This window comes from Anomaloglossus baeobatrachus, chromosome 5, assembly GCF_048569485.1.
Source record: "Anomaloglossus baeobatrachus isolate aAnoBae1 chromosome 5, aAnoBae1.hap1, whole genome shotgun sequence".
Lineage (NCBI taxonomy): Eukaryota > Metazoa > Chordata > Amphibia > Anura > Aromobatidae > Anomaloglossus > Anomaloglossus baeobatrachus.
Window position 1 is genome coordinate 252,850,025 of NC_134357.1, and position 25,522 is coordinate 252,875,546.

At 47.1% G+C, this 25,522-nt stretch overlaps 1 protein-coding gene across 1 annotated transcript in view; it reads left to right on the plus strand.

Moving 5' to 3' along the window:
* The window catches only part of P2RX3 (purinergic receptor P2X 3), a 149,809-nt gene that overhangs the window by 53,437 nt on the left and 70,850 nt on the right, over window positions 1-25,522 (plus strand). Inside the window, exon 5 of the mRNA XM_075349352.1 lies at window positions 24,444-24,522. Within this exon, the coding sequence (XP_075205467.1) occupies window positions 24,444-24,522 (79 nt within the window). The remainder of the gene's footprint in view (window positions 1-24,443; window positions 24,523-25,522) is intronic.

Consider the following 25,522-nt stretch of genomic DNA (forward strand, 5'->3'; position numbering starts at 1 on the left):
GTGTGTATGGGGAGGGTTCACAAACGAAAAACTACTAACATTAAGGAATAACGTTTGGAACTCCATTCTATGTCTGAACTGGGTGCAAAAAACCTAAAAAACATCACTATGGGGAGATAAGGTATGCACACCAGTGACTATGGAAGGGGAATACATGTAATAGCAGAAACTGCTGTGTGAATACTGACATGAAAAATTCAATAGCTATTTGTAAGAATGAAATGTGAAAAATGGAACCTGCATTACTGCCATGAATATATGAATAAAGAGAAATTTAGCTACTGAATTGATCAATGCAATAGAGCCCCAACACTACGCCAAAGTATTTCTCTACGTTGGGGTCCCTAGCTTGTATGTGTCCTCTCATGCAGTTAAAAAACTTACCGTGTATGGGAAGCGGAGACCCAGGCTATATATACGATGTGGATTGGCAATAGGTGTGTATGGGGAGGGTTCACAAACGAAAAACTACTAACATTAAGGAATAACGTTTGGAACTCCATTCTATGTCTGAACTGGGTGCAAAAAACCTAAAAAACATCACTATGGGGAGATAAGGTATGCACACCAGTGACTATGGAAGGGGAATACATGTAATAGCAGAAACTGCTGTGTGAATACTGACATGAAAAATTCAATAGCTATTTGTAAGAATGAAATGTGAAAAATGGAACCTGCATTACTGCCATGAATATATGAATAAAGAGAAATTTAGCTACTGAATTGATCAATGCAATAGAGCCCCAACACTACGCTAAAGTATTTCTCTACGTTGGGGTCCCTAGCTTGTATGTGTCCTCTCATGCAGTTAAAAAACTTACCGTGTATGGGAAGCGGAGACCCAGGCTATATATACGATGTGGATTGGCAATAGGTGTGTATGGGGAGGGTTCACAAACGAAAAACTACTAACATTAAGGAATAACGTTTGGAACTCCATTCTATGTCTGAACTGGGTGCAAAAAACCTAAAAAACATCACTATGGGGAGATAAGGTATGCACACCAGTGACTATGGAAGGGGAATACATGTAATAGCAGAAACTGCTGTGTGAATACTGACATGAAAAATTCAATAGCTATTTGTAAGAATGAAATGTGAAAAATGGAACCTGCATTACTGCCATGAATATATGAATAAAGAGAAATTTAGCTACTGAATTGATCAATGCAATAGAGCCCCAACACTACGCCAAAGTATTTCTCTACGTTGGGGTCCCTAGCTTGTATGTGTCCTCTCATGCAGTTAAAAAACTTACCGTGTATGGGAAGCGGAGACCCAGGCTATATATACGATGTGGATTGGCAATAGGTGTGTATGGGGAGGGTTCACAAACGAAAAACTACTAACATTAAGGAATAACGTTTGGAACTCCATTCTATGTCTGAACTGGGTGCAAAAAACCTAAAAAACATCACTATGGGGAGATAAGGTATGCACACCAGTGACTATGGAAGGGGAATACATGTAATAGCAGAAACTGCTGTGTGAATACTGACATGAAAAATTCAATAGCTATTTGTAAGAATGAAATGTGAAAAATGGAACCTGCATTACTGCCATGAATATATGAATAAAGAGAAATTTAGCTACTGAATTGATCAATGCAATAGAGCCCCAACACTACGCCAAAGTATTTCTCTACGTTGGGGTCCCTAGCTTGTATGTGTCCTCTCATGCAGTTAAAAAACTTACCGTGTATGGGAAGCGGAGACCCAGGCTATATATACGATGTGGATTGGCAATAGGTGTGTATGGGGAGGGTTCACAAACGAAAAACTACTAACATTAAGGAATAACGTTTGGAACTCCATTCTATGTCTGAACTGGGTGCAAAAAACCTAAAAAACATCACTATGGGGAGATAAGGTATGCACACCAGTGACTATGGAAGGGGAATACATGTAATAGCAGAAACTGCTGTGTGAATACTGACATGAAAAATTCAATAGCTATTTGTAAGAATGAAATGTGAAAAATGGAACCTGCATTACTGCCATGAATATATGAATAAAGAGAAATTTAGCTACTGAATTGATCAATGCAATAGAGCCCCAACACTACGCCAAAGTATTTCTCTACGTTGGGGTCCCTAGCTTGTATGTGTCCTCTCATGCAGTTAAAAAACTTACCGTGTATGGGAAGCGGAGACCCAGGCTATATATACGATGTGGATTGGCAATAGGTGTGTATGGGGAGGGTTCACAAACGAAAAACTACTAACATTAAGGAATAACGTTTGGAACTCCATTCTATGTCTGAACTGGGTGCAAAAAACCTAAAAAACATCACTATGGGGAGATAAGGTATGCACACCAGTGACTATGGAAGGGGAATACATGTAATAGCAGAAACTGCTGTGTGAATACTGACATGAAAAATTCAATAGCTATTTGTAAGAATGAAATGTGAAAAATGGAACCTGCATTACTGCCATGAATATATGAATAAAGAGAAATTTAGCTACTGAATTGATCAATGCAATAGAGCCCCAACACTACGCCAAAGTATTTCTCTACGTTGGGGTCCCTAGCTTGTATGTGTCCTCTCATGCAGTTAAAAAACTTACGGTGTATGGGAAGCGGAGACCCAGGCTATATATACGATGTGGATTGGCAATAGGTGTGTATGGGGAGGGTTCACAAACGAAAAACTACTAACATTAAGGAATAACGTTTGGAACTCCATTCTATGTCTGAACTGGGTGCAAAAAACCTAAAAAACATCACTATGGGGAGATAAGGTATGCACACCAGTGACTATGGAAGGGGAATACATGTAATAGCAGAAACTGCTGTGTGAATACTGACATGAAAAATTCAATAGCTATTTGTAAGAATGAAATGTGAAAAATGGAACCTGCATTACTGCCATGAATATATGAATAAAGAGAAATTTAGCTACTGAATTGATCAATGCAATAGAGCCCCAACACTACGCCAAAGTATTTCTCTACGTTGGGGTCCCTAGCTTGTATGTGTCCTCTCATGCAGTTAAAAAACTTACCGTGTATGGGAAGCGGAGACCCAGGCTATATATACGATGTGGATTGGCAATAGGTGTGTATGGGGAGGGTTCACAAACGAAAAACTACTAACATTAAGGAATAACGTTTGGAACTCCATTCTATGTCTGAACTGGGTGCAAAAAACCTAAAAAACATCACTATGGGGAGATAAGGTATGCACACCAGTGACTACACACCTATTGCCAATCCACGTCGTATATATAGCCTGGGTCTCCGCTTCCCATACACGGTAAGTTTTTTAACTGCATGAGAGGACACATACAAGCTAGGGACCCCAACGTAGAGAAATACTTTGGCGTAGTGTTGGGGCTCTATTGCATTGATCAATTCAGTAGCTAAATTTCTCTTTATTCATATATTCATGGCAGTAATGCAGGTTCCATTTTTCACATTTCATTCTTACAAATAGCTATTGAATTTTTCATGTCAGTATTCACACAGCAGTTTCTGCTATTACATGTATTCCCCTTCCATAGTCACTGGTGTGCATACCTTATCTCCCCATAGTGATGTTTTTTAGGTTTTTTGCACCCAGTTCAGACATAGAATGGAGTTCCAAACGTTATTCCTTAATGTTAGTAGTTTTTCGTTTGTGAACCCTCCCCATACACACCTATTGCCAATCCACATCGTATATATAGCCTGGGTCTCCGCTTCCCATACACGGTAAGTTTTTTAACTGCATGAGAGGACACATACAAGCTAGGGACCCCAATGTAGAGAAATACTTTGGCGTAGTGTTGGGGCTCTATTGCATTGATCAATTCAGTAGCTAAATTTCTCTTTATTCATATATTCATGGCAGTAATGCAGGTTCCATTTTTCACATTTCATTCTTACAAATAGCTATTGAATTTTTCATGTCAGTATTCACACAGCAGTTTCTGCTATTACATGTATTCCCCTTCCATAGTCACTGGTGTGCATACCTTATCTCCCCATAGTGATGTTTTTTAGGTTTTTTGCACCCAGTTCAGACATAGAATGGAGTTCCAAACGTTATTCCTTAATGTTAGTAGTTTTTCGTTTGTGAACCCTCCCCATACACACCTATTGCCAATCCACATCGTATATATAGCCTGGGTCTCCGCTTCCCATACACGGTAAGTTTTTTAACTGCATGAGAGGACACATACAAGCTAGGGACCCCAACGTAGAGAAATACTTTGGCGTAGTGTTGGGGCTCTATTGCATTGATCAATTCAGTAGCTAAATTTCTCTTTATTCATATATTCATGGCAGTAATGCAGGTTCCATTTTTCACATTTCATTCTTACAAATAGCTATTGAATTTTTCATGTCAGTATTCACACAGCAGTTTCTGCTATTACATGTATTCCCCTTCCATAGTCACTGGTGTGCATACCTTATCTCCCCATAGTGATGTTTTTTAGGTTTTTTGCACCCAGTTCAGACATAGAATGGAGTTCCAAACGTTATTCCTTAATGTTAGTAGTTTTTCGTTTGTGAACCCTCCCCATACACACCTATTGCCAATCCACATCGTATATATAGCCTGGGTCTCCGCTTCCCATACACGGTAAGTTTTTTAACTGCATGAGAGGACACATACAAGCTAGGGACCCCAACGTAGAGAAATACTTTGGCGTAGTGTTGGGGCTCTATTGCATTGATCAATTCAGTAGCTAAATTTCTCTTTATTTATATATTCATGGCAGTAATGCAGGTTCCATTTTTCACATTTCATTCTTACAAATAGCTATTGAATTTTTCATGTCAGTATTCACACAGCAGTTTCTGCTATTACATGTATTCCCCTTCCATAGTCACTGGTGTGCATACCTTATCTCCCCATAGTGATGTTTTTTAGGTTTTTTGCACCCAGTTCAGACATAGAATGGAGTTCCAAACGTTATTCCTTAATGTTAGTAGTTTTTCGTTTGTGAACCCTCCCCATACACACCTATTGCCAATCCACATCGTATATATAGCCTGGGTCTCCGCTTCCCATACACGGTAAGTTTTTTAACTGCATGAGAGGACACATACAAGCTAGGGACCCCAACGTAGAGAAATACTTTGGCGTAGTGTTGGGGCTCTATTGCATTGATCAATTCAGTAGCTAAATTTCTCTTTATTCATATATTCATGGCAGTAATGCAGGTTCCATTTTTCACATTTCATTCTTACAAATAGCTATTGAATTTTTCATGTCAGTATTCACACAGCAGTTTCTGCTATTACATGTATTCCCCTTCCATAGTCACTGGTGTGCATACCTTATCTCCCCATAGTGATGTTTTTTAGGTTTTTTGCACCCAGTTCAGACATAGAATGGAGTTCCAAACGTTATTCCTTAATGTTAGTAGTTTTTCGTTTGTGAACCCTCACCATACACACCTATTGCCAATCCACATCGTATATATAGCCTGGGTCTCCGCTTCCCATACACGGTAAGTTTTTTAACTGCATGAGAGGACACATACAAGCTAGGGACCCCAACGTAGAGAAATACTTTGGCGTAGTGTTGGGGCTCTATTGCATTGATCAATTCAGTAGCTAAATTTCTCTTTATTCATATATTCATGGCAGTAATGCAGGTTCCATTTTTCACATTTCATTCTTACAAATAGCTATTGAATTTTTCATGTCAGTATTCACACAGCAGTTTCTGCTATTACATGTATTCCCCTTCCATAGTCACTGGTGTGCATACCTTATCTCCCCATAGTGATGTTTTTTAGGTTTTTTGCACCCAGTTCAGACATAGAATGGAGTTCCAAACGTTATTCCTTAATGTTAGTAGTTTTTCGTTTGTGAACCCTCCCCATACACACCTATTGCCAATCCACATCGTATATATAGCCTGGGTCTCCGCTTCCCATACACGGTAAGTTTTTTAACTGCATGAGAGAACACATACAAGCTAGGGACCCCAACGTAGAGAAATACTTTGGCGTAGTGTTGGGGCTCTATTGCATTGATCAATTCAGTAGCTAAATTTCTCTTTATTCATATATTCATGGCAGTAATGCAGGTTCCATTTTTCACATTTCATTCTTACAAATAGCTATTGAATTTTTCATGTCAGTATTCACACAGCAGTTTCTGCTATTACATGTATTCCCCTTCCATAGTCACTGGTGTGCATACCTTATCTCCCCATAGTGATGTTTTTTAGGTTTTTTGCACCCAGTTCAGACATAGAATGGAGTTCCAAACGTTATTCCTTAATGTTAGTAGTTTTTCGTTTGTGAACCCTCCCCATACACACCTATTGCCAATCCACATCGTATATATAGCCTGGGTCTCCGCTTCCCATACACGGTAAGTTTTTTAACTGCATGAGAGGACACATACAAGCTAGGGACCCCAACGTAGAGAAATACTTTGGCGTAGTGTTGGGGCTCTATTGCATTGATCAATTCAGTAGCTAAATTTCTCTTTATTCATATATTCATGGCAGTAATGCAGGTTCCATTTTTCACATTTCATTCTTACAAATAGCTATTGAATTTTTCATGTCAGTATTCACACAGCAGTTTCTGCTATTACATGTATTCCCCTTCCATAGTCACTGGTGTGCATACCTTATCTCCCCATAGTGATGTTTTTTAGGTTTTTTGCACCCAGTTCAGACATAGAATGGAGTTCCAAACGTTATTCCTTAATGTTAGTAGTTTTTCGTTTGTGAACCCTCCCCATACACACCTATTGCCAATCCACATCGTATATATAGCCTGGGTCTCCGCTTCCCATACACGGTAAGTTTTTTAACTGCATGAGAGGACACATACAAGCTAGGGACCCCAACGTAGAGAAATACTTTGGCGTAGTGTTGGGGCTCTATTGCATTGATCAATTCAGTAGCTAAATTTCTCTTTATTCATATATTCATGGCAGTAATGCAGGTTCCATTTTTCACATTTCATTCTTACAAATAGCTATTGAATTTTTCATGTCAGTATTCACACAGCAGTTTCTGATATTACATGTATTCCCCTTCCATAGTCACTGGTGTGCATACCTTATCTCCCCATAGTGATGTTTTTTAGGTTTTTTGCACCCAGTTCAGACATAGAATGGAGTTCCAAACGTTATTCCTCAGTGTATTATTAAACCACCTGTTGGTTACCACTAGTTATCATCCTATCCATGTACCCATAGACTGATGTGATGAGTGGACCCGTGGATGTTTGTGTTAGCTGACTTCGGCTATACTTTAGTTAAAAGTTTGTTTTTGTCCTCGAACTTGTCTCAACCTTGACCCTGAAACCTATCCAAGTAAATTTAGAAACAAACTTCTGTTCTGTAAAATGGTTGTAGTAAGGGCTAGGGGGCTGCAGAAGGAAGCAAAATGGGGGTAATTGCACTGGAAACATGTGGATATGGAATAAATGGGTGAAAAAATTACATGAGCTGATGCCTATATTTGATAACCAGTGCAGGTAAAACAGACAACCATGGGTTTCAACCCTCAGTTGTCAACTTTACCTGGACTGGTTGTCAAAATAGAAGGGATCCCACACCATTTTTATTTTTTTTTTTAATATTTAAATAAATAATTGTAAAATATGGCTTGAGCACTACTCAATTTTTGATAACCAGTTTGTAAAGCTGACCGCTGGGGGCTGGTATTATCAGGGTGGGAAGACCATGGTTATTTGGCTACTCCCATCCTAAAAATAGTATCAACCTGCAGCCACCCTAGAAGTGGCACATCCATTAGATGCACCAATTCTGGCACTTTACCCGGCTCTACCCAATTGCCCTGGTGCGGTGGCAATTGAGTTAATACTTGTGGGGTGTGGGTCAACTGTGAATTTACAGCTGATACCAAGCCCATGGGTTTGTAATGAATAGGCATCTATCAAACACCCCCATTACTAACCCAGCAAGTACAGAGTTAAAAAACACACAGGAAAACAAAATAGTTTGAGTAAAGCCTCCCCCACACTCCCTTGTTCACCAATTTATTAATTTAAAAAAATCCTCAAAGTTCCAACTGAATCCAATTGGGGAATAAACACTCCCTGGCACACCTTTGTTCACCAATTTATTACTTGAAAATAAATTCTGGAAGTTCCGATGTAATCCAATTGTGAATAAGGACCGCCCCACACTGTCTCGTTGATCAATTTATTATTTCAAAATAGATCCTGGAAGTTCCAACGTAATCCAAGGAGTAATATCCCATGACACCCATCAATTCCTAAGAAGCATCCTTCTGAGAACTTTCTCAGAACAAGGCTCCGTAAGTCACTGGTGGTCAGTGGTAGCTCGGAATTTCTCACGAGCAGTGATATCACTGAGTTACTGACATCATCGCCTGTGGGAAATTCCAGGCCTGCCACTGACTAGTAGTGACCTCTAGAGCCTCATTCTGGGAATGTTATCAGAACAAGGCTCCAAAGGTCACAGCTACTAAGTGGCAGGCCCGGAATTTCACATGCGTGGTGACATCAGTGATGTCACTGGTCGTCAGAAATTCCAGGCTGCTGCTAACTGCCATTAACCTATGGAGCCTTGTTCTGAAAAAAGTCTCAGAACAATGTTCCACAGGAATCAATGGGCATCATAGGGAAATACTCTTTTGGATTATGTAGGAACTTCCAGGATTTATTTTGAAATAATAAATTGGTGAAGTGTAGAGTGTTTATTCAAATAACCTTTTTTTCCGGTGTCTGTTTCTTTTTTAAGTCTACACTTGCCGAGTTAGTAATGGGACAGTCTGATAGATGCCTATCCATTACTAACCCCTAGCTAGACTTGATGTCAGCTGTCAATTTACAGATGATACCAACCATATTAGTATTACCCCGATTGTGCTGGGAGTGGCCAATTAACCATAGCCCTTCTCATTCTGATAATACCAGCACTCAGCTGTCTGCTTTACCTTGGCTGAGTATCAAAAATATGGCAGCACCCATGCCTTTTCAATTATTTATTTAAATAATTTAAAACAACGATGTGGGATCCCCTCTATTTTTGATAAACAGCCAAGATAAAGCAGACAGCTGGGGGTTGCAGCCCATAGATGTCTGTTTTACCTGAGCTGGTTATCAAAAATAGGAGGCAGTCCATGTCATTTTTTCTTTAATCTTTATTGTTCACAACAGTGTACAGTCATTTTCTGCATGCCGTAAATCTTATTGATTGTCTGCATTGCAGCGAACACCAAAATCAGACACAAACTTTTTTAAAAGTCTGTGTTCAATTCCAAGCCCCAGAGTCCCAGTGTCCTTTAGGAACTCCGAGCTTTACAGTTCAGGTTCGCTCATCCCTCATAGACTTCAGTAACAAGACAGTTATCAAGCTTGGGTTTATAAAGCTTGGACAATAATAATAGCAGGGACTAAAACATAACTTTTAATCTAGCAATAAAAACAGTGATAAAGTGCTTGTGCATAAATAGTGCAAGAGACAAAATGCCTCATGGCAACACACAGGTTTGATCTCACCCAAGCTTGATCCATGGGCTGGACTGCACACCGGTCCCAAAATGAGAGGTCACAGGCTGGAAGGATAGGGTGGACAAGTGTGGTAAATAACCCTTGTCGTGCCCCGTGGATGGACTTCCACCCTGACAAGGGCAGCACCCAAATAAGATGTCTGCCCCGCAACCATAAAGAAAAAAGAGAAAAAACCTCCCGACGCGTTTCCCTCTCAATATCAAGAGTTCTTCAGGGGAGACGGAGGAAAAAATGGGGAGATCAACCTGCAATGGCAGGGATCAGCACAGGCCAATAACGGTGATTAACCTATGTGTACTGGGCAAACAGTGGCGCACAGTCTCTGAATAATCCAATACCTTTATACACCCTTAAACAAGGTAATTACACACACATTTGCAGAAAAACAGTACTCACTAGAAGCGTAATAGAATTCATTAACCATCACCATGCTGGCGTCAGAGGTAACTACCGGTGCGACGAGTACCGCCCCCTTGTGTTTCAAATTGGAACGCACGGCGCACAGATAGTGCACAATCAGGAGAAGCCATAAGCTGCATATAGCCTCATATCCGGTATACAAATAGTGCACGTTTCCGCGTTCCACACTGGAACGCTAGCAATCCAAGGACAAATAAAAATAGTATAGGCACTAGTGATGAGCGAGTACTAAAAAGCTCGGGTGCTCGAAGCTCGGGCCGAGCCTCCCAAGATACTCGTGTACTCGGCCCGAGCAACGAGCCCAATGTTATCCTATGGGAGACCCGAGTATTTTTGTGAAATGACCCCCCGGCAGCATGGAGAAACCCTAAAAATGTCACAAAAGTCTCAGAAGAGTGCTCAAATGACATGGCAACAGCATGGGGAAGACCCCTTGAAGCATTTATCACTGAAAAGTCACAGCTGTGAACAATTTTGTCCGCGTTTTACGCCATTTTTACGGACTCACCAGAAAACCTTCCAAAATGACCCCAAAATGATTTTTCATGGCGGAAATGTTAAGGGCACATACCCAATAGTGAGATAGAGCTGGTGTATGTTACTTTTTGAGATTAATACATGAAAGATTTTACGTGAAAACATTGTGTGGCACTCCGATGTCCCTGAGAAGAGACGTACATGAAGGCCTCTTGAGTCTAATGTGCCCATTTTGAGGAAGTGAGTCTTTGTAGTATTTTCCTTTGCCAGGGCAGCCAAAAATTGGGAGGCTCCACGTTGTCCCTGGATAGAGACGTGCATGAGGGCCTGTAAACCTGAAGTGCCCATTGTAAGGAAGTGGGTGTATTATATTATAGCCCTTAGGCAGGGCAGCCAAAAATTGGGAGGCTCCACATTGTCCCTGGATAGAGACGTGCATGATGGCCTGTAAACCTGAAGTGCCCATTGTAAGGAAGTGGGTCTATTGTAGTATAGCCCTTAGGCAGGGCAGCCAAAAATTGGGAGGCTCCACGTTGTCCCTGGATAGAGACGTGCATGAGGGCCTGTAAACCTGAAGTGCCCATTGTAAGGAAGTGGGTCTATTTCAGTATAGCCCTTTGCCAGGGCAGCCAAAAATTGGGAGGCTCCACATTGTCCCTGGATAGAGACGTGCATGATGGCCTGTAAACCTGAAGTGCCCATTGTAAGGAAGTGGGTCTATTTCAGTATAGCCCTTTGCCAGGGCAGCCAAAAATTGGGAGGCTCCACATTGTCCCTGGATAGAGACGTGCATGATGGCCTGTAAACCTGAAGTGCCCATTGTAAGGAAGTGGGTCTATTGTAGTATAGCCCTTAGGCAGGGCAGCCAAAAATTGGGAGGCTCCACGTTGTCCCTGGATAGAGACGTGCATGAGGGCCTGTAAACCTGAAGTGCCCATTGTAAGGAAGTGGGTCTATTTCAGTATAGCCCTTTGCCAGGGCAGCCAAAAATTGGGAGGCTCCACATTGTCCCTGGATAGAGACGTGCATGATGGCCTGTAAACCTGAAGTGCCCATTGTAAGGAAGTGGGTCTATTTCAGTATAGCCCTTTGCCAGGGCAGCCACAAATTGGGAGGCTCCACGTTGTCCCTGGATAGAGACGTGCATGAGGGCCTGTAAACCTGAAGTGCCCATTGTAAGGAAGTGGGTCTATTTCAGTATAGCCCTTTGCCAGGGCAGCCAAAAATTGGGAGGCTCCACATTGTCCCTGGATAGAGACGTGCATGATGGCCTGTAAACCTGAAGTGCCCATTGTAAGGAAGTGGGTCTATTTCAGTATAGCCCTTTGCCAGGGCAGCCAAAAATTGGGAGGCTCCACATTGTCCCTGGATAGAGATGTGCATGATGGCCTGTAAACCTGAAGTGCCCATTGTAAGGAAGTGGGTCTATTGTAGTATAGCCCTTAGGCAGGGCAGCCAAAAATTGGGAGGCTCCACGTTGTCCCTGGATAGAGACGTGCATGAGGGCCTGTAAACCTGAAGTGCCCATTGTAAGGAAGTGGGTCTATTTCAGTATAGCCCTTTGCCAGGGCAGCCAAAAATTGGGAGGCTCCACATTGTCTCTGGATAGAGACGTGCATGATGGCCTGTAAACCTGAAGTGCCCATTGTAAGGAAGTGGGTCTATTTCAGTATAGCCCTTTGCCAGGGCAGCCAAAAATTGGGAGGCTCCACATTGTCCCTGGATAGAGACGTGCATGATGGCCTGTAAACCTGAAGTGCCCATTGTAAGGAAGTGGGTCTATTGTAGTATAGCCCTTAGGCAGGGCAGCCAAAAATTGGGAGGCTCCACGTTGTCCCTGGATAGAGACGTGCATGAGGGCCTGTAAACCTGAAGTGCCCATTGTAAGGAAGTGGGTCTATTTCAGTATAGCCCTTTGCCAGGGCAGCCAAAAATTGGGAGGCTCCACGTTGTCCCTGGGTAGAGACGTGCATGAGGGCCTCAAAACATTGTTCCCATTGCAAAGGAGCGGGTCTCCTGTCGTTGTAATGTCCATTCTGCAAAGAATGGGCGAAAAAATTTACCACTGGGGGTATACCTGAAACAAAGGCCTAAGTATTGCAATTTGTAATGGTCATCATCATGGTGGCGCATGAGGAGAAGGAGGAGCAGTCCAGCGATTATCCAAAGTCCAGAAGTGTGTACCCATGGGTGAGTGGAGGTACATGGCAAACTTTAAATTCCGCTCTCATTTGCTGGTGGTGTGGTGAAGTCTGGCCCAATCCAACCCTTGTTCATCTTGATCAGAGTCAGCCTGTCAGCATTTTCAGTTGACAGGCGGGTGCGTTTATCTGTAATGATTCCACCTGCGGCACTAAAAACACGCTCTGACAAAACGCTAGCAGCAGGGCAGGCCAGGACTTCCAAGGCGTAGAGAGCCAATTCATGCCACGTGTCCAGCTTGGATACCCAATAATTGTAAGGCACAGAGGAATGTCGGAGTACAGTTGTTCGATCTGCAAGGTACTCCTTCAGCATCTGGGCAAACTTAGGATTTCTTGTGGCACTACCCCGCACCTCAGGGGCTGTGGTACGTGAGGGGCTGAGAAAACTGTCCCACATCTTAAAGACTGTTCCCCTACCTCTGGCGGATTGGACTTGTGCCTCTCTCGGCTGTACGCCTCGGTTGTCCACTGATTCCTGACCTATGCCGCTAGCGTTTTGTGAGGGGAATGCTTTGCCTACTTCCGTGAGTATGGCCTTCCGGAACTGCTGCATTTTGGTTGACCTCTCCTCCACGGGAATAAGAGACAAAAAGTTCTCCTTGTAGCGTGGGTCTAACAGTGTTACCAACCAGTAATGATTGTCGGCCAAGATGTTCTTAACGCGAGGGTCACGAGACAGGCAGCTTACCATAAAGTCAGCCATGTGCGCCAGACTCTTAACAGCCAGGACTTCAGTAGCCTGACCAACAAGATGACTGAACATGCTGTCCTCCTCCTCCTCCTCCTCCTCATCTACCCTGTCCTCTGGCCAGCCACGCTGAACCGAGGATATGACTGGTGTGCATGTCATATCCTCAATTTGGCCGGAGAGTTGCTCCATGTCTTCATCCTCCTCCTCGTCATAGTCCTCCACTGCACGTTGTGATGAGACGAGGCTGGGCTGTGTGTTATCACCCACACCCACTACTGTTTCTTGCTGCAACTCATCGCGCTCCGCCTGCAATGCATCATGTTTGTTTTTCAGTAGAGACCGTTTTAGAAGGCAGAGTAGCGGTATGGTGACGCTAATAATGGCGTCATCACCACTCACCATCTTGGTGGAGTCCTCAAAGTTTTGGAGGATGGTACATAGGTCTGACATCCATCTCCACTCCTCAGGTGTTATGTGTGGAGTTTGACCCATTTCCCGACGGCTTAGGTGATGCAGGTACTCAACAACTGCCCTCTTCTGCTCACATATCCTGACCAACATGTGCAGAGTTGAATTCCAACGCGTGGGGACATCACACACCAGTCTGTGAGCCGGAAGATGCAAACGGCGCTGAAAGCCGGCAAGGCCGGCTGAAGCAGTAGGTGACTTTCGAAAATGTGCAGACAGGCGGCGAACTTTTACCAGCAGATCAGACAGCTCTGGGTATGACTTTATAAACCGCTGAACCACGAGGTTGAGCACATGGGCCACGCATGGAACATGTGTCAGCTGGCCTCGCCTCAAAGCCGCCACCAGGTTCCGGCCATTGTCACACACGACCTTTCCTGGCTTTAGGTTCAGAGGTGTGAGCCAGTGATCTGCCTGCTGTTTCAGAGCTGTCCACAGCTCTTCTGCATTGTGGGGTTTGTCACCTATGCAGATTAGCTTCAGCACAGCCTGTTGCCGCTTCGCCGAGGCAGTGCTGCAGTGCTTCCAGCTTGTGACTGGTGTGGAGGGCACAGTGGATGAGGATGCGCAGGAGGAGGAGGAGGCTGAAGAGCATGACATTCCGGAGCTGTAGAGTGTGGGTGAAACACTGACTGAGGTAGGGCCTGCAAACCTTGGTGTGGGAAGGACGTGTTCCATCCCTCGCTCAGACTGGGTCCCAGCTTCCACAATATTAACCCAGTGTGCCGTCAACGAGATGTAGCGGCCTTGCCCACAAGCACTTGTCCACGTGTCTGTGGTTAGGTGGACCTTGGGTGAAACAGCGTTGTTCAGGGCACGTGTGATGTTTTGTGACACGTGGTTATGCAACGCGGGGACGGCACACCGGGAGAAATAGTGGCGGCTGGGGACCGAGTAACGTGGGAGAGCTGCCGCCATCAGGTCACGGAATGCTTCTGTCTCCACCAGCCTAAAAGGCAACATTTCCAGCGCAAGCAGTCGCGAAATGTTAGCATTTAGAACTGTGGCATGTGGGGTGTTGGCAGTGTATTTGCGCCTGCGTTCAAAGGTTTGCTGAATGGATAACTGAACGCTGTGCTGGGACAAGGACGTGCTTGATGATGGTGTTCTTTCTGCGTAGGCAACTGCAGGTGCAGGAGTGGAGGAGGCTTGTTCGCAGGCAGCATGGACAGGGGATTGGCTCGCATGCACAACCAGCGAAGACGTAGCAGTGACATCAGCAAGCACTGCTCCTCGACTCTGTTGTACTTCCCACAAAGTCGGGTGCTTGGCTGACATGTGCCTGATCATGCTGGTGGTGGTCAGGCTGCTAGTTTTGGTACCCCTGCTGATGCTGGCACGGCAGGTGTTGCAAATGGCCTTTTTTGAATCATCTGGATCCAACTTAAAAAACTGCCAGACTCGGGAAGACCTAACATTTGTACAGGCACCTTGTGTCGTCGTGTTGTTCCGGGGAACGGTTGCCTGACTTCTGCCTGGGGCCACCACCCTGCTTCTTACTGCCTGTTGTGATGCTACGCCTCCCTCCCCCTGTGCACTGCTGTCCTCGCTCTGCATATCCTCCTGCCAGGTTGGGTCAGTTACTGGATCATCCACCACGTCGTCTTCCTCTTCCGCACCCTGCTCCTCCTCCTGACTTCCTGACAATTGTGTCTCATCATCGTCCAGCACTTGTTGAGACACGTTGCCAACTTCGTGAGAACGTGGCTGCTCAAATATTTGGCCATCTGTACAGACGATCTCCTCATGACCCACTTCAATATGAGCTGGCGAGAGGCCAGAATGTGTGAATGGAAACGTGAACAGCTCTTCCGAGTGTCCAAGTGTGGGATCATTAATGTCCGAGGAGGACGTGTACTCAGCCTGGTGGTAGGAAGGAGGATCAGGTTCAGAAATGTGCGGTGCAGTATCACGGCTACTGACACTTGACCGTGTGGAAGACAGAGTGTTTGTGGTGGTGCCAATCTGACTGGAAGCATTATCTGCTATCCAACTAACAACCTGTTGACACTGGTCTTGGTTCAAGAGCGGTGTACTGCTGCGGTCCCCAAGAATTTGGGACAGGACGTGCGAGCGACTAGATGTGGCCCTTTGTTGTGGCGAAATTAGAGCTTGCCCACGACCTCGGCCTCTGCCTGCACCACCATCACGTCCACTTCCTTGTTCCTTGCCAATGCCCTTGCGCATTTTGCAATGCTGTGCACTGCTGACGTGTATATTCACTACTTGTGCGTTATATTAAAGTTTCTGGAAATTGCACACAAGTGCACCTGTACGCTGCCACCAACAGGCACACACGTGCGGTTTTAAAAACCAAGCACGGACGCAATAAGAACCTAACAGGTTTTTTTGGGGAGCGACAATTACAGACAAGTCAGACACTATCTGGACTGTTTTACACTGTGTACACCAGCCCCAGATATGATGAAGGCTGGTATACGGTCACCACTACCCTGCCTGCCTGCCTGCCTGTATACTGGTACAATAGTCCTGACAAGGACTCTTTTGGTCACTAGCCTGTATTCAGACCTGGCTATACCCTGCCTGTATATAGCAACAGTAGTCCTGAGAAGGACTCTGCTACTGTACTCCGACCTGGCTATACCCTGCCTGCCTGTATACAACTAGAATAGTCCTGAAAAGGACTTTTGGTCACACTGTTTGCAGCCCTGCAACTGAAAAAGCTATAAAGGGCCGCAAAGCTTTCCCTGAATCAGCGACACTCTCCCTGCACTGACAGTCTGGATAGCTGTGAGCAGAGCACAGCGCGCCGGCCGATATAAAGGCTCGGTCACGCTGTGCAGGCCGGCCAATCACTGCAATTCCACAACTAACAGGGCTGTGGCATTGCAGTGGTCTGCCAGCCAATCCCTGCATGAGGGCTGGCTCTCAAAAGAGCGCCAACATGCAGAAATGAAGACCACGAGTACAGCACGAGTATCGCGAGATTACTCGGTCCCCGCCGAGCAGCCCGAGTACAGCGATACTCGTGCGAGTACCGAGTAGTGACAAGCATGCTCGCTCATCACTAATAGGCACATGTGCTGGTCCTTGCCTTTTATTATGGTCAGGTCCAGCCAGGGTCCATTTAAGGACAGATAATGGTCCTTTTTTCTTACCCTAAATTATGTTGCTTGATTTTGATTGTACATGTTTGTCACTTATGTGCACTGCTTATTGGTGTGACAGTCTCTTTCTCTCCTTCCTTTTACTTGGTAATTACTGTTTGCCTTTGTGCAGTTTTCATCTTTTGCAGACGCTATGGGCGCTCTTATGCCTATACTATTTTTATTTGTCCTCTTGAGTCCATCTCACTATATAGCGAGCACGGCGTTATCTGCTCTACATTGTGGGATATGTGTCTGTTTTGAGCACTGTAGAGTTACCCTAGCTGCAATGATATGTGTACAGCCAGCGGCCTGTTCTTTTGCTGCTATGTCCTGTACTAGTGATTGGTCTATTACGATCTGTCTATTTATCACTAAGGATGCCACTTCTGGTTACCTTGGCGCTTATGTGGCGCCTTGGACAAGCCAGGACGTCACAGGTACTGCAACAACACACCCCACACCCCGGTTAGGCACATCTAAGTCAGACAAAAATCCTTGTTGCCTCCCTCCAGGGGCTGATGTCCACACCAGGGGGTGGAGCCAGGTGGTTGGCCCCACCCACCGAGGAGTTCACAGTCCTGGAGGCGGGAAAAGGAAGTGAGAAGAAGAAGAGTAGTACAGAGCAGTTTTGAGAGTTGAAGAGTGAAGTGGTCGTGGAGCAGACTGACGGTGTCCGGGTGCGTGGCCCGGGCACATACAGCAAGGTTGGCAGACGGTGGTGACCGTCTGCAGGAGGGGCTGATTGACGTGAACCGTAAGGACCGGGGACGGGCGGTGGCCCGCCGATACCGGATCGGGGAGCGAAGAGAAGCCAGCACCATTCGGCAGGGCCTGCGGACCCCGACCAGGCTTGGAGTCGCCGTAAAACCGGTCAAATCCGTTAGCGAAGGGAACCTCCGGGGTTTCCCAGCAGTCAAGACCCGATTGAAGGCAACCGCTCAAACCGTGAAGGGAAATACAGTCACCGCCAAGGCTACAGTTCCCAGGGCCAGAGCCTGCGGGCAAAAGGGGCTCCCTCAGCATCCATCCAAGCTGGGGAGCGGGTTACCGGTGGGAAGCCACCAGAACCGAGAACATAACACAGGTGCAGGGAAAGGCAGTCACCGCCAACCTACCGGGAGAAGAACCACCGCAGCCGTCTGTGGGACCCGTCCATCCAGCCGTTTGTTTTACCGAAGACTTTGCATTCATCATTGGCTGAGTGAGTACCACCGTGCCGTGCGGCACTGCGCTGCCCCCGTGACCCTGCTCCTCACCAGGCCCCGTAACCCAACTGCCATTCCTCCCTCACCTGGCCCCGTACCGCCCCCGGCAGCCCGTCTCGTGCAGGAGGAGGCGGAGGCTCAGCGGGAGAGGACCCCTGTACCCGTTCCCCATGCCTCGGCTGAGCCCGCGCCGGGTCGCCGCTGTAAGGCAGCACTCCAGGCCATGAAACCGCGGGACCTGCTGCCCAGAACGCTAGTAGTGGGCAGTGTGAAGGAGGTCTCGCGGGGCCCGATCCGCGTGCAGGGGCCCACCGTAGCCCCTTACTGGGACAGGGAACAGACCCCGCTGGGCCAGGAAATCGCGGAGAGGGAGAGGAGGAAGGCGGAGCTGGTAGCTCGCACAATTAGAGAAAAGGAGAGCCTCCGCTAGGCAACCTTCCGCGTACGGGGCCCGATCTATGAGGGGCAGGTGAGGAGGTTTGACGTCCGTCGGGGGTACGGATTCATATATGAGCCGGGCCTGGAGGCCGAAGTCTTTATAGCCCGACGGGACGTCAATGCCCACCTGCCGGAGGACCACCCGGGCCACAACCTGATGCCGGGGGATTTGGTCCAGTACACTAGGCATTGCGGGGAGAGGGGTTGGTTTGCTCTGGACGCTAAGCTGAGGGGCAGTCAAGAGGCCCGAGTACCAGCCCAGCGCCCTCCTCCGGCCGACACCGTGGATTTGAAGTGAGTCAGCGGTCCACCGTTGCCGGCAATTGTCCCCGTTGGGACCCCCAGCACCAATGTGATGTTTTTGTATGTTATTAAATGTTTGAATGAAAAGATTGATTCAACCGAAGAAGTTTATCTCATTGGAACCGTGATTGAACCGGCCGTTGCCGGCAACTAGTCCCCGTAGGGACTTTCTGCAACCGTTGCGTAAGGAACTGCTTATGGACAAGCCCGAGAACTTGCAGGGCAACCACAAACTTGTGGGATGTAAATAATTGGCTTAAACCGTTACCGCCTCCGGAAAGGCAGATTTGGGAGGATGGGCCTGGAGGAAAGGGATGGCCCAGGCCCGCCACTACCGTAACCGATGGCAATCCTCCGGGGGTTCAGGGGTCCCCATGGACGCGGTCCCCTGAAAGAGACTGTACCCGCTCGGGCAACTTGGTTCTGGACTGGGGTCAAGGGGTGCTGCCCACTTCTTAGGGGCAGCATCAGGGCCAGGTTGTTTGGGTGGGAGAAGAGCGGAAGCCGTACCGTATAATAAACATATACCGTTAGCAACGTTTAAGAATGTGCCTCCCGTTATGGGAAGTTTGACTAAAAATGCTTGTGTTTTAAATGTTTTTACTCTTTTGCAGTAAACAAAAATAAAACCGGTGATGGACGGGCAGCCCGCGGACAGTCTGCATTTTACTAAGGGGGAATGTGGCGCCCTGGACAAGCCAGGACGTCACAGGTACTGCAACAACACACCCCACACCCCGGTTAGGCACATCTAAGTCAGACAAAAATCCTTGTTGCCTCCCTCCAGGGGCTGATGTCCACACCAGGGGGTGGAGCCAGGCGGTTGGCCCCACCCACCGAGGAGTTCACAGTCCTGGAGGCGGGAAAAGGAAGTGAGAAGAAGAAGAGTAGTACAGAGCAGTTTTGAGAGTTGAAGAGTGAAGTGGTCGTGGAGCAGACTGACGGTGTCCGGGTGCGTGGCCCGGGCACATACAGCAAGGTTGGCAGACGGTGGTGACCGTCTGCAGGAGGGGCTGATTGACGTGAACCGTAAGGACCGGGGACGGGCGGTGGCCCGCCGGTACCGGATCGGGGAGCAAAGAGAAGCCAGCACCGTTCGGCAGGGCCTATGGACCCCGACCAGGCTTGGAGTCACCGTAAAACCAGTCAAATCCGTTAGCGAAGGGAACCTCCGGGGTTTCCCAGCAGTCAAGACCCGATTGAAGGCAACCGCTCAAACCGTGAAGGGAAATACAGTCACCACCAAGGCTACAGTTCCCAGGGCCAGAGCCTGCGGGCAAAAGGGGCTCCCTCAGCATCCATCCAAGCTGGGGAGCGGGTTACCGGTGGGAAGCCACCAGAACCGAGAACATAACACAGGTGCAGGGAAAGGCAGTCACCGCCAACCTACCGGGAGAAGAACCACCGCAGCCGTCTGTGGGACCCGTCCATCCAGCCGTTTGTTTTACCGGAGACTTTGCATTCATCATTGGCTGAGTGAGTACCACCGTGCCGTGCGGCACCGTGCTGCCCCCACGACCCTGCACCTCACCAGGCCCCGTAACCCACCTGCCATTCCTCCCTCACCGGGCCCCGGGACAACCAACCCCCCTACCCACAGAGAGGAAAAACAACATCTAAGCTGCTCCCTGTCATCGCTCCCGGGATCCCCGTCCAGAGCAGCGGTGGTGTCACAACCTCACCACAACCGTGGGTGGCGTCACGGACAATAAATCCCCAAAACCATTCCCCCTTTTCACTCACGGGTGAGGAGCGCCGCTCGAGTCCCCGGATCCGGCCCACCACTCGAGCCACAGAGCAGCAAGCAAAGCAGCAGCAGTGCCGGACCCGAGCGTGGTGAGCGCAGCGTCCCCTCCCCGCCCGCGACACTTAGTCATGATATCTGGTTGGCTAGCGCTATACCGGAAGTGACCTCACATATTGATGCACCCCTGATTGGCGACTCCAGCCGTCGTATGACGGATCTGTGTTAACTTCCGGTCTGTATCTCTCAGATTGTCACCTGACCATGTGAGGACGCCCCTCCAGGGATCTGATTGGATTGCTAGCGTTCCAGTGTGGAACGCGAAAACGTGCACTATTTGTATACCGGATATGAGGCTATATGCAGCTTATGGCTTCTCCTGATTGTGCACTATCTGTGCGCCGTGCGTTCCAATTTGAAACACAAGGGGGCGGTACTCGTCGCACCGGTAGTTACCTCTGGCACCAGCATGGTGATGGTTAATGGATTCTATTACGCTTCTAGTGAGTACCGTTTTTCTGCAAATGTGTGTGTAATTACCTTGTTTAAGGGTGTATAAAGGTATTGGATTATTCAGAGACTGTGCGCCACTGTTTGCCCAGTACACATAGGTTAATCACCGTTATTGGCCTGTGCTGATCCCTGCCATTGCAGGTTGATCTCCCCATTTTTTCCTCCGTCTCCCCTGAGGAACTCTTGATATTGAGAGGGAAACGCGTCGGGCGGTTTTTTCTCTTTTTTCTTTATGGTTGCAGGGCAGACATCTTATTTGGGTGCTGCCCTTGTCAGGGCGGAAGTCCATCCACGGGGCACGACAGGGGTTATTTACCACACTTGTCCACCCTATCCTTCCAGCCTGTGACCTCTCATTTTGGGACCGGTGTGCAGTCCAGCCCATGGATGAAGCTTGGGTGAGATCAAACCTGTGTTGCCATGTGGCATTTTGTCTCTTGCACTATTTATGCACAAGCACTTTATCACTGTTTTTATTGCTAGATTAAAAGTTATGTTTTAGTCCCTGCTATTATTATTGTTTATGCTTTTTGGACTATTGGGCATTACTTCTCTGCTTGGCAGATTTGCTATTATACTTTATAAAGCTTGGCAAAAAACAAAGGCTTAGGTGTGATCTTATTACAATTTGAATACTTCCCAGACGGGTGTGGCAGCTATAAGTCCCCTTACTGGCAGCCAGACTGGCTTGCAAAGTCTCCTTAAGGAGAATAGTGTTCCCCCGTGGTCCCCACAAAGCTTCTCATGAGCCAGATCAGACACCCCATACTTTGCACTGACGAGGGGCAAGCACCCCGAAACACCGTGTCTGCAAATTGGGATTCTGATCTGGCAATATATCCTAAGTCATATGCAAAGGATTGTTAAAAATCCACATTTGACTTTTAGGATCGCTACTTCCAATAGGTGGCGCTGCGCTAGAGTTTGTCTCCATTCCTGGAGAGATAATTTGAATATTACAATACGAAAATATATGATGGGACAGTGCAGAAATCTTTCTAATGATCATTTTACACCTAGGCCAGGGACAAGGTCAAGTGGAAATCCTCTACGTCCTGGAGGACTGTGGAGACCCGCGTGTCTGAAACGGTGCCTTCCCCTCCTCCCACCAGTCCCCAATTGAAAACACGGCCAGGCCTAGATGGGGTGAAAACAGGTCGGTCACAGTTTATTAATTTCATAGGTAGAGAAGGGCCTTTCATTGTCATTATGAACTTGTCGCCGCAACCTTGTCTGAGACCGACAGGCGAACAGCCAACGAGCGGTTATGACCTTTGCCCCTCACCACCTTTTCCGCTGTGATGTAATTTCAAATACAAGGGTTTCATCTCTATTCATTTAATATACAACTATTCTGGTAAGGAAACAATACGAATAAAATAAGAAGATGCTGAGTATATAAGGGAGGGAGGGTGGGACAATAGCTTCTAGGGGGGCAGCCAGAGGGAAAGGGGAAATCACTCTCCCCGGGTACTGAATTTAACCCCTGTAGGTGTGGCTGGACCCCTTTTTCCCTGGTGATCCTGTTGGTCAGCTGGGCATCCCAATTAGTGGCTCACCTGGGGAGTGGTGGAAAGAGGGGAAATGGGCATGACCATTGTCTCCTTTAGCATTGGCCAGGTGGGCTCCACAGTCAGAGGCACGTTCCTTAATCAGTACTGTGCCTGTCAGAAAGCAGCTTTAATCATAATCACAAACGCAGATTCCTTGCTGTAAGAACAGTGAGACTATGGAACTTTCCGCCACATGATATTGTAATGTTGATTCACTAAAAGTACAAATAGCTCCTGGATGCCTTTCTTGAAAAATATAATATTACAGGTTATTTGCACTAGATTGTGTGATGGGGTGTTTATCCAGAGAACTAGTCTGATTGCTGTATGTGGAGGCCTGAAGCAATTTTTCCCCTAATATGGGGCAATCAGGTTGTAGGTTATATTTTATATACCTGTATGTGTGGTGCCTCGGAGGCTTCAGTCGCCATAGGGTACTGCACCTCAGCAGAGGTGCAGTATTCATCCCGGGTAAGGAGGAGGTCGTTGCCGGTAAACCACCACAATCCATAACAACACACAGTTAGAATCCCTCTTACTGGGACTGGGCTAGGGTAGAGACATTGGAGGGTGGCCATTACTAATGTAGTGGACCCTCTGCTCACTAGTTCAGGAACCCGAGGCGGAGGTGACACACACAGACATTGAGTGAGTTAGTCTGCAGTCTAGCAGAGACACGGAACCAGTGAGGCACAGGAGAACATGGTCGCTGAGAAGAGAGCTTGCACCATAGCTCCCTCAGGATCGAGCGCTTACTACAGGATACAGAGCCCTAGGCTGGTGGGCACTTCATGTCCCTCTATCAGAATCTGCCAGGCAGAGAATTCCAAGTCTTCTGGCCCACACAAAGGAGCAAAGCAGCATATAGAGCCAGGGGTAGTGACCATAAGGCGGCACCAATAACGGACTCACGCTGCCTGTCATACGGGACAGGAACGGAGCTCATTGAAGGACTCGGGTCCCAGCGTAGCTTCAAGCCACAGGGACTCACACCACATAGCGCAGGGAGGAAGGACTCACAGAAAGAAACACCGGTTACGACCTCCGAACTATCCGGGATCGGCTGGAGCCCATCACAGAGGAGTCTGGCAGTCTAAAGGCGGTGACATCGCAGTGAGTAAAGAACTTAAACTGCACCCGCTGTGTCGTCTAATCATTGCCATGGCCCGTGCTCCTTTATTAGAGTGGACTACTACTCCTAACATCCCTGGGGCCTCTACCTGTGGAGAGCTACACCAACTCGCTGCGTCATCATCTGCCACAGGAGATACCTCTTGCAGCGGTGACTCCTATAATAGCTGCTAACCACAGGTGGCGTCACAAATAACTACAACCCCCATCAACACCTTCCCCCATTTATTGACACCGCCGGGGTCACGTAACTGGGCCTAGTTGCTGTGACATCCCAAACCCCGCACCGGCCTGGCGACGAGTAACCCCCGAGACCCCGTGGGCACGTCATATGCAATGGGTGTGACTGAAATTTCTGAATCCCTATACATAATAGGGGTGTCCATACAATCTATCTAATGAATATAGATGCATATACTATAGATTGACAGGCATACCTTACATAGCTACCTATTCACAATTAACTTTCTCGTGCTTATTATCTATAGCTCCTTTTTGATTTTTATGCTATATTTTCTTTTTAAAGGAATATTTCCATTTAGTGATTTGACCACTTTTATTTCCATAAAAATGTACCAAGATCGGAACAATTATTCAAGCTACTTGTAGCATTAAGACTGCTATTACAATAATCACTAATTGTATAATAACCTTCATACTCAGGAACTCATTGGTTGCTATGCCCTTGCATAGAGGGTGAGGAAGTTGTGCTTATGTATTACAGGCTTTCTCACTGGCCGCTGTGTTCGTTCATATTGTCAGATTCAAGGTTGGTGCCCAACAGAGAATGACACAGTTCATATGTAAGTATTATGCTTATTATTCTAATTATTATGCTAATTTAATTAACCCTTATATATCGCTGCCTCCCCTCCTGGTTGATTTCTAGTGGTCAATGATGTCTAGGGATCTAAAGCATACATGTTTTGATCAGTGTTCAGAGATTTGGAGGCAAGAGGAGAAGTAGAGGCTCATAAGTAGAAAAAGAAGCTGATTTCTGTGATATATTTATATATATATTTATATATATACTAGAAGGTGGCCCGATTCTACGCATCGGGTATTCTAGAATTTACGTATTGTGTAGTTCATGTATGATTTTTGTTATATATATACAGATGTTGTTGTGTGTAGTTACCAAGTGTTTGTGTAGGGCGCTGTACATGTTCTGGGTGTTGTCTGGGTGTGGCGGGGGGTGAGAGCGGTGTTGTTTGTGTGTTGCGTTGTGTGTGTTGCGTGTGTTGCGTTGTTTGTGGAGCGCTGTGTGTCTGTAGCATTGTGTGTGTGTTGCGTGGTTTGTGTGTGTTTTGGGGGAGGTATGTTTTGTGCAGTGTGTGTGTTGCGCGGTATGTGCGTATATTTATGTATGCCGCGGTGTTTGTGTGTTGGGTGTTGTGTGTGTGCAGCGTTGTCTGTGTGTGTGGGTGTCTGTGTAGGGCGGTGTTTGTGTTTCCCAGTGTGTGTGTGTTGTGCAGTGCGCGTGTGTGTGTGTGTTGGGGGGAGGTGTGCACCTCCCATCGTGCTCCATCCCCCATGCTGCGCACCCCCCATCGTGCTCCATCCCCCATGCTGCGCACCCCCCATCGTGCTCAATCCCCCAAGCTGCGCACCCCCCATCGTGCTCCATCCCCTAAGCTGCGCACCCCCCATCGTACTCCATCCCCTAAGCTGCGCACCCCCCATCGTGCTCCATTCCCCATGCTGTGCACCCCCCATCGTGCTCCATCTCCCATGCTGCGCACTCCCCATCGTGCTCCATCCGCCATGCTGCGCACTCCCAAACGTGCTCCATCTCCCATGCTG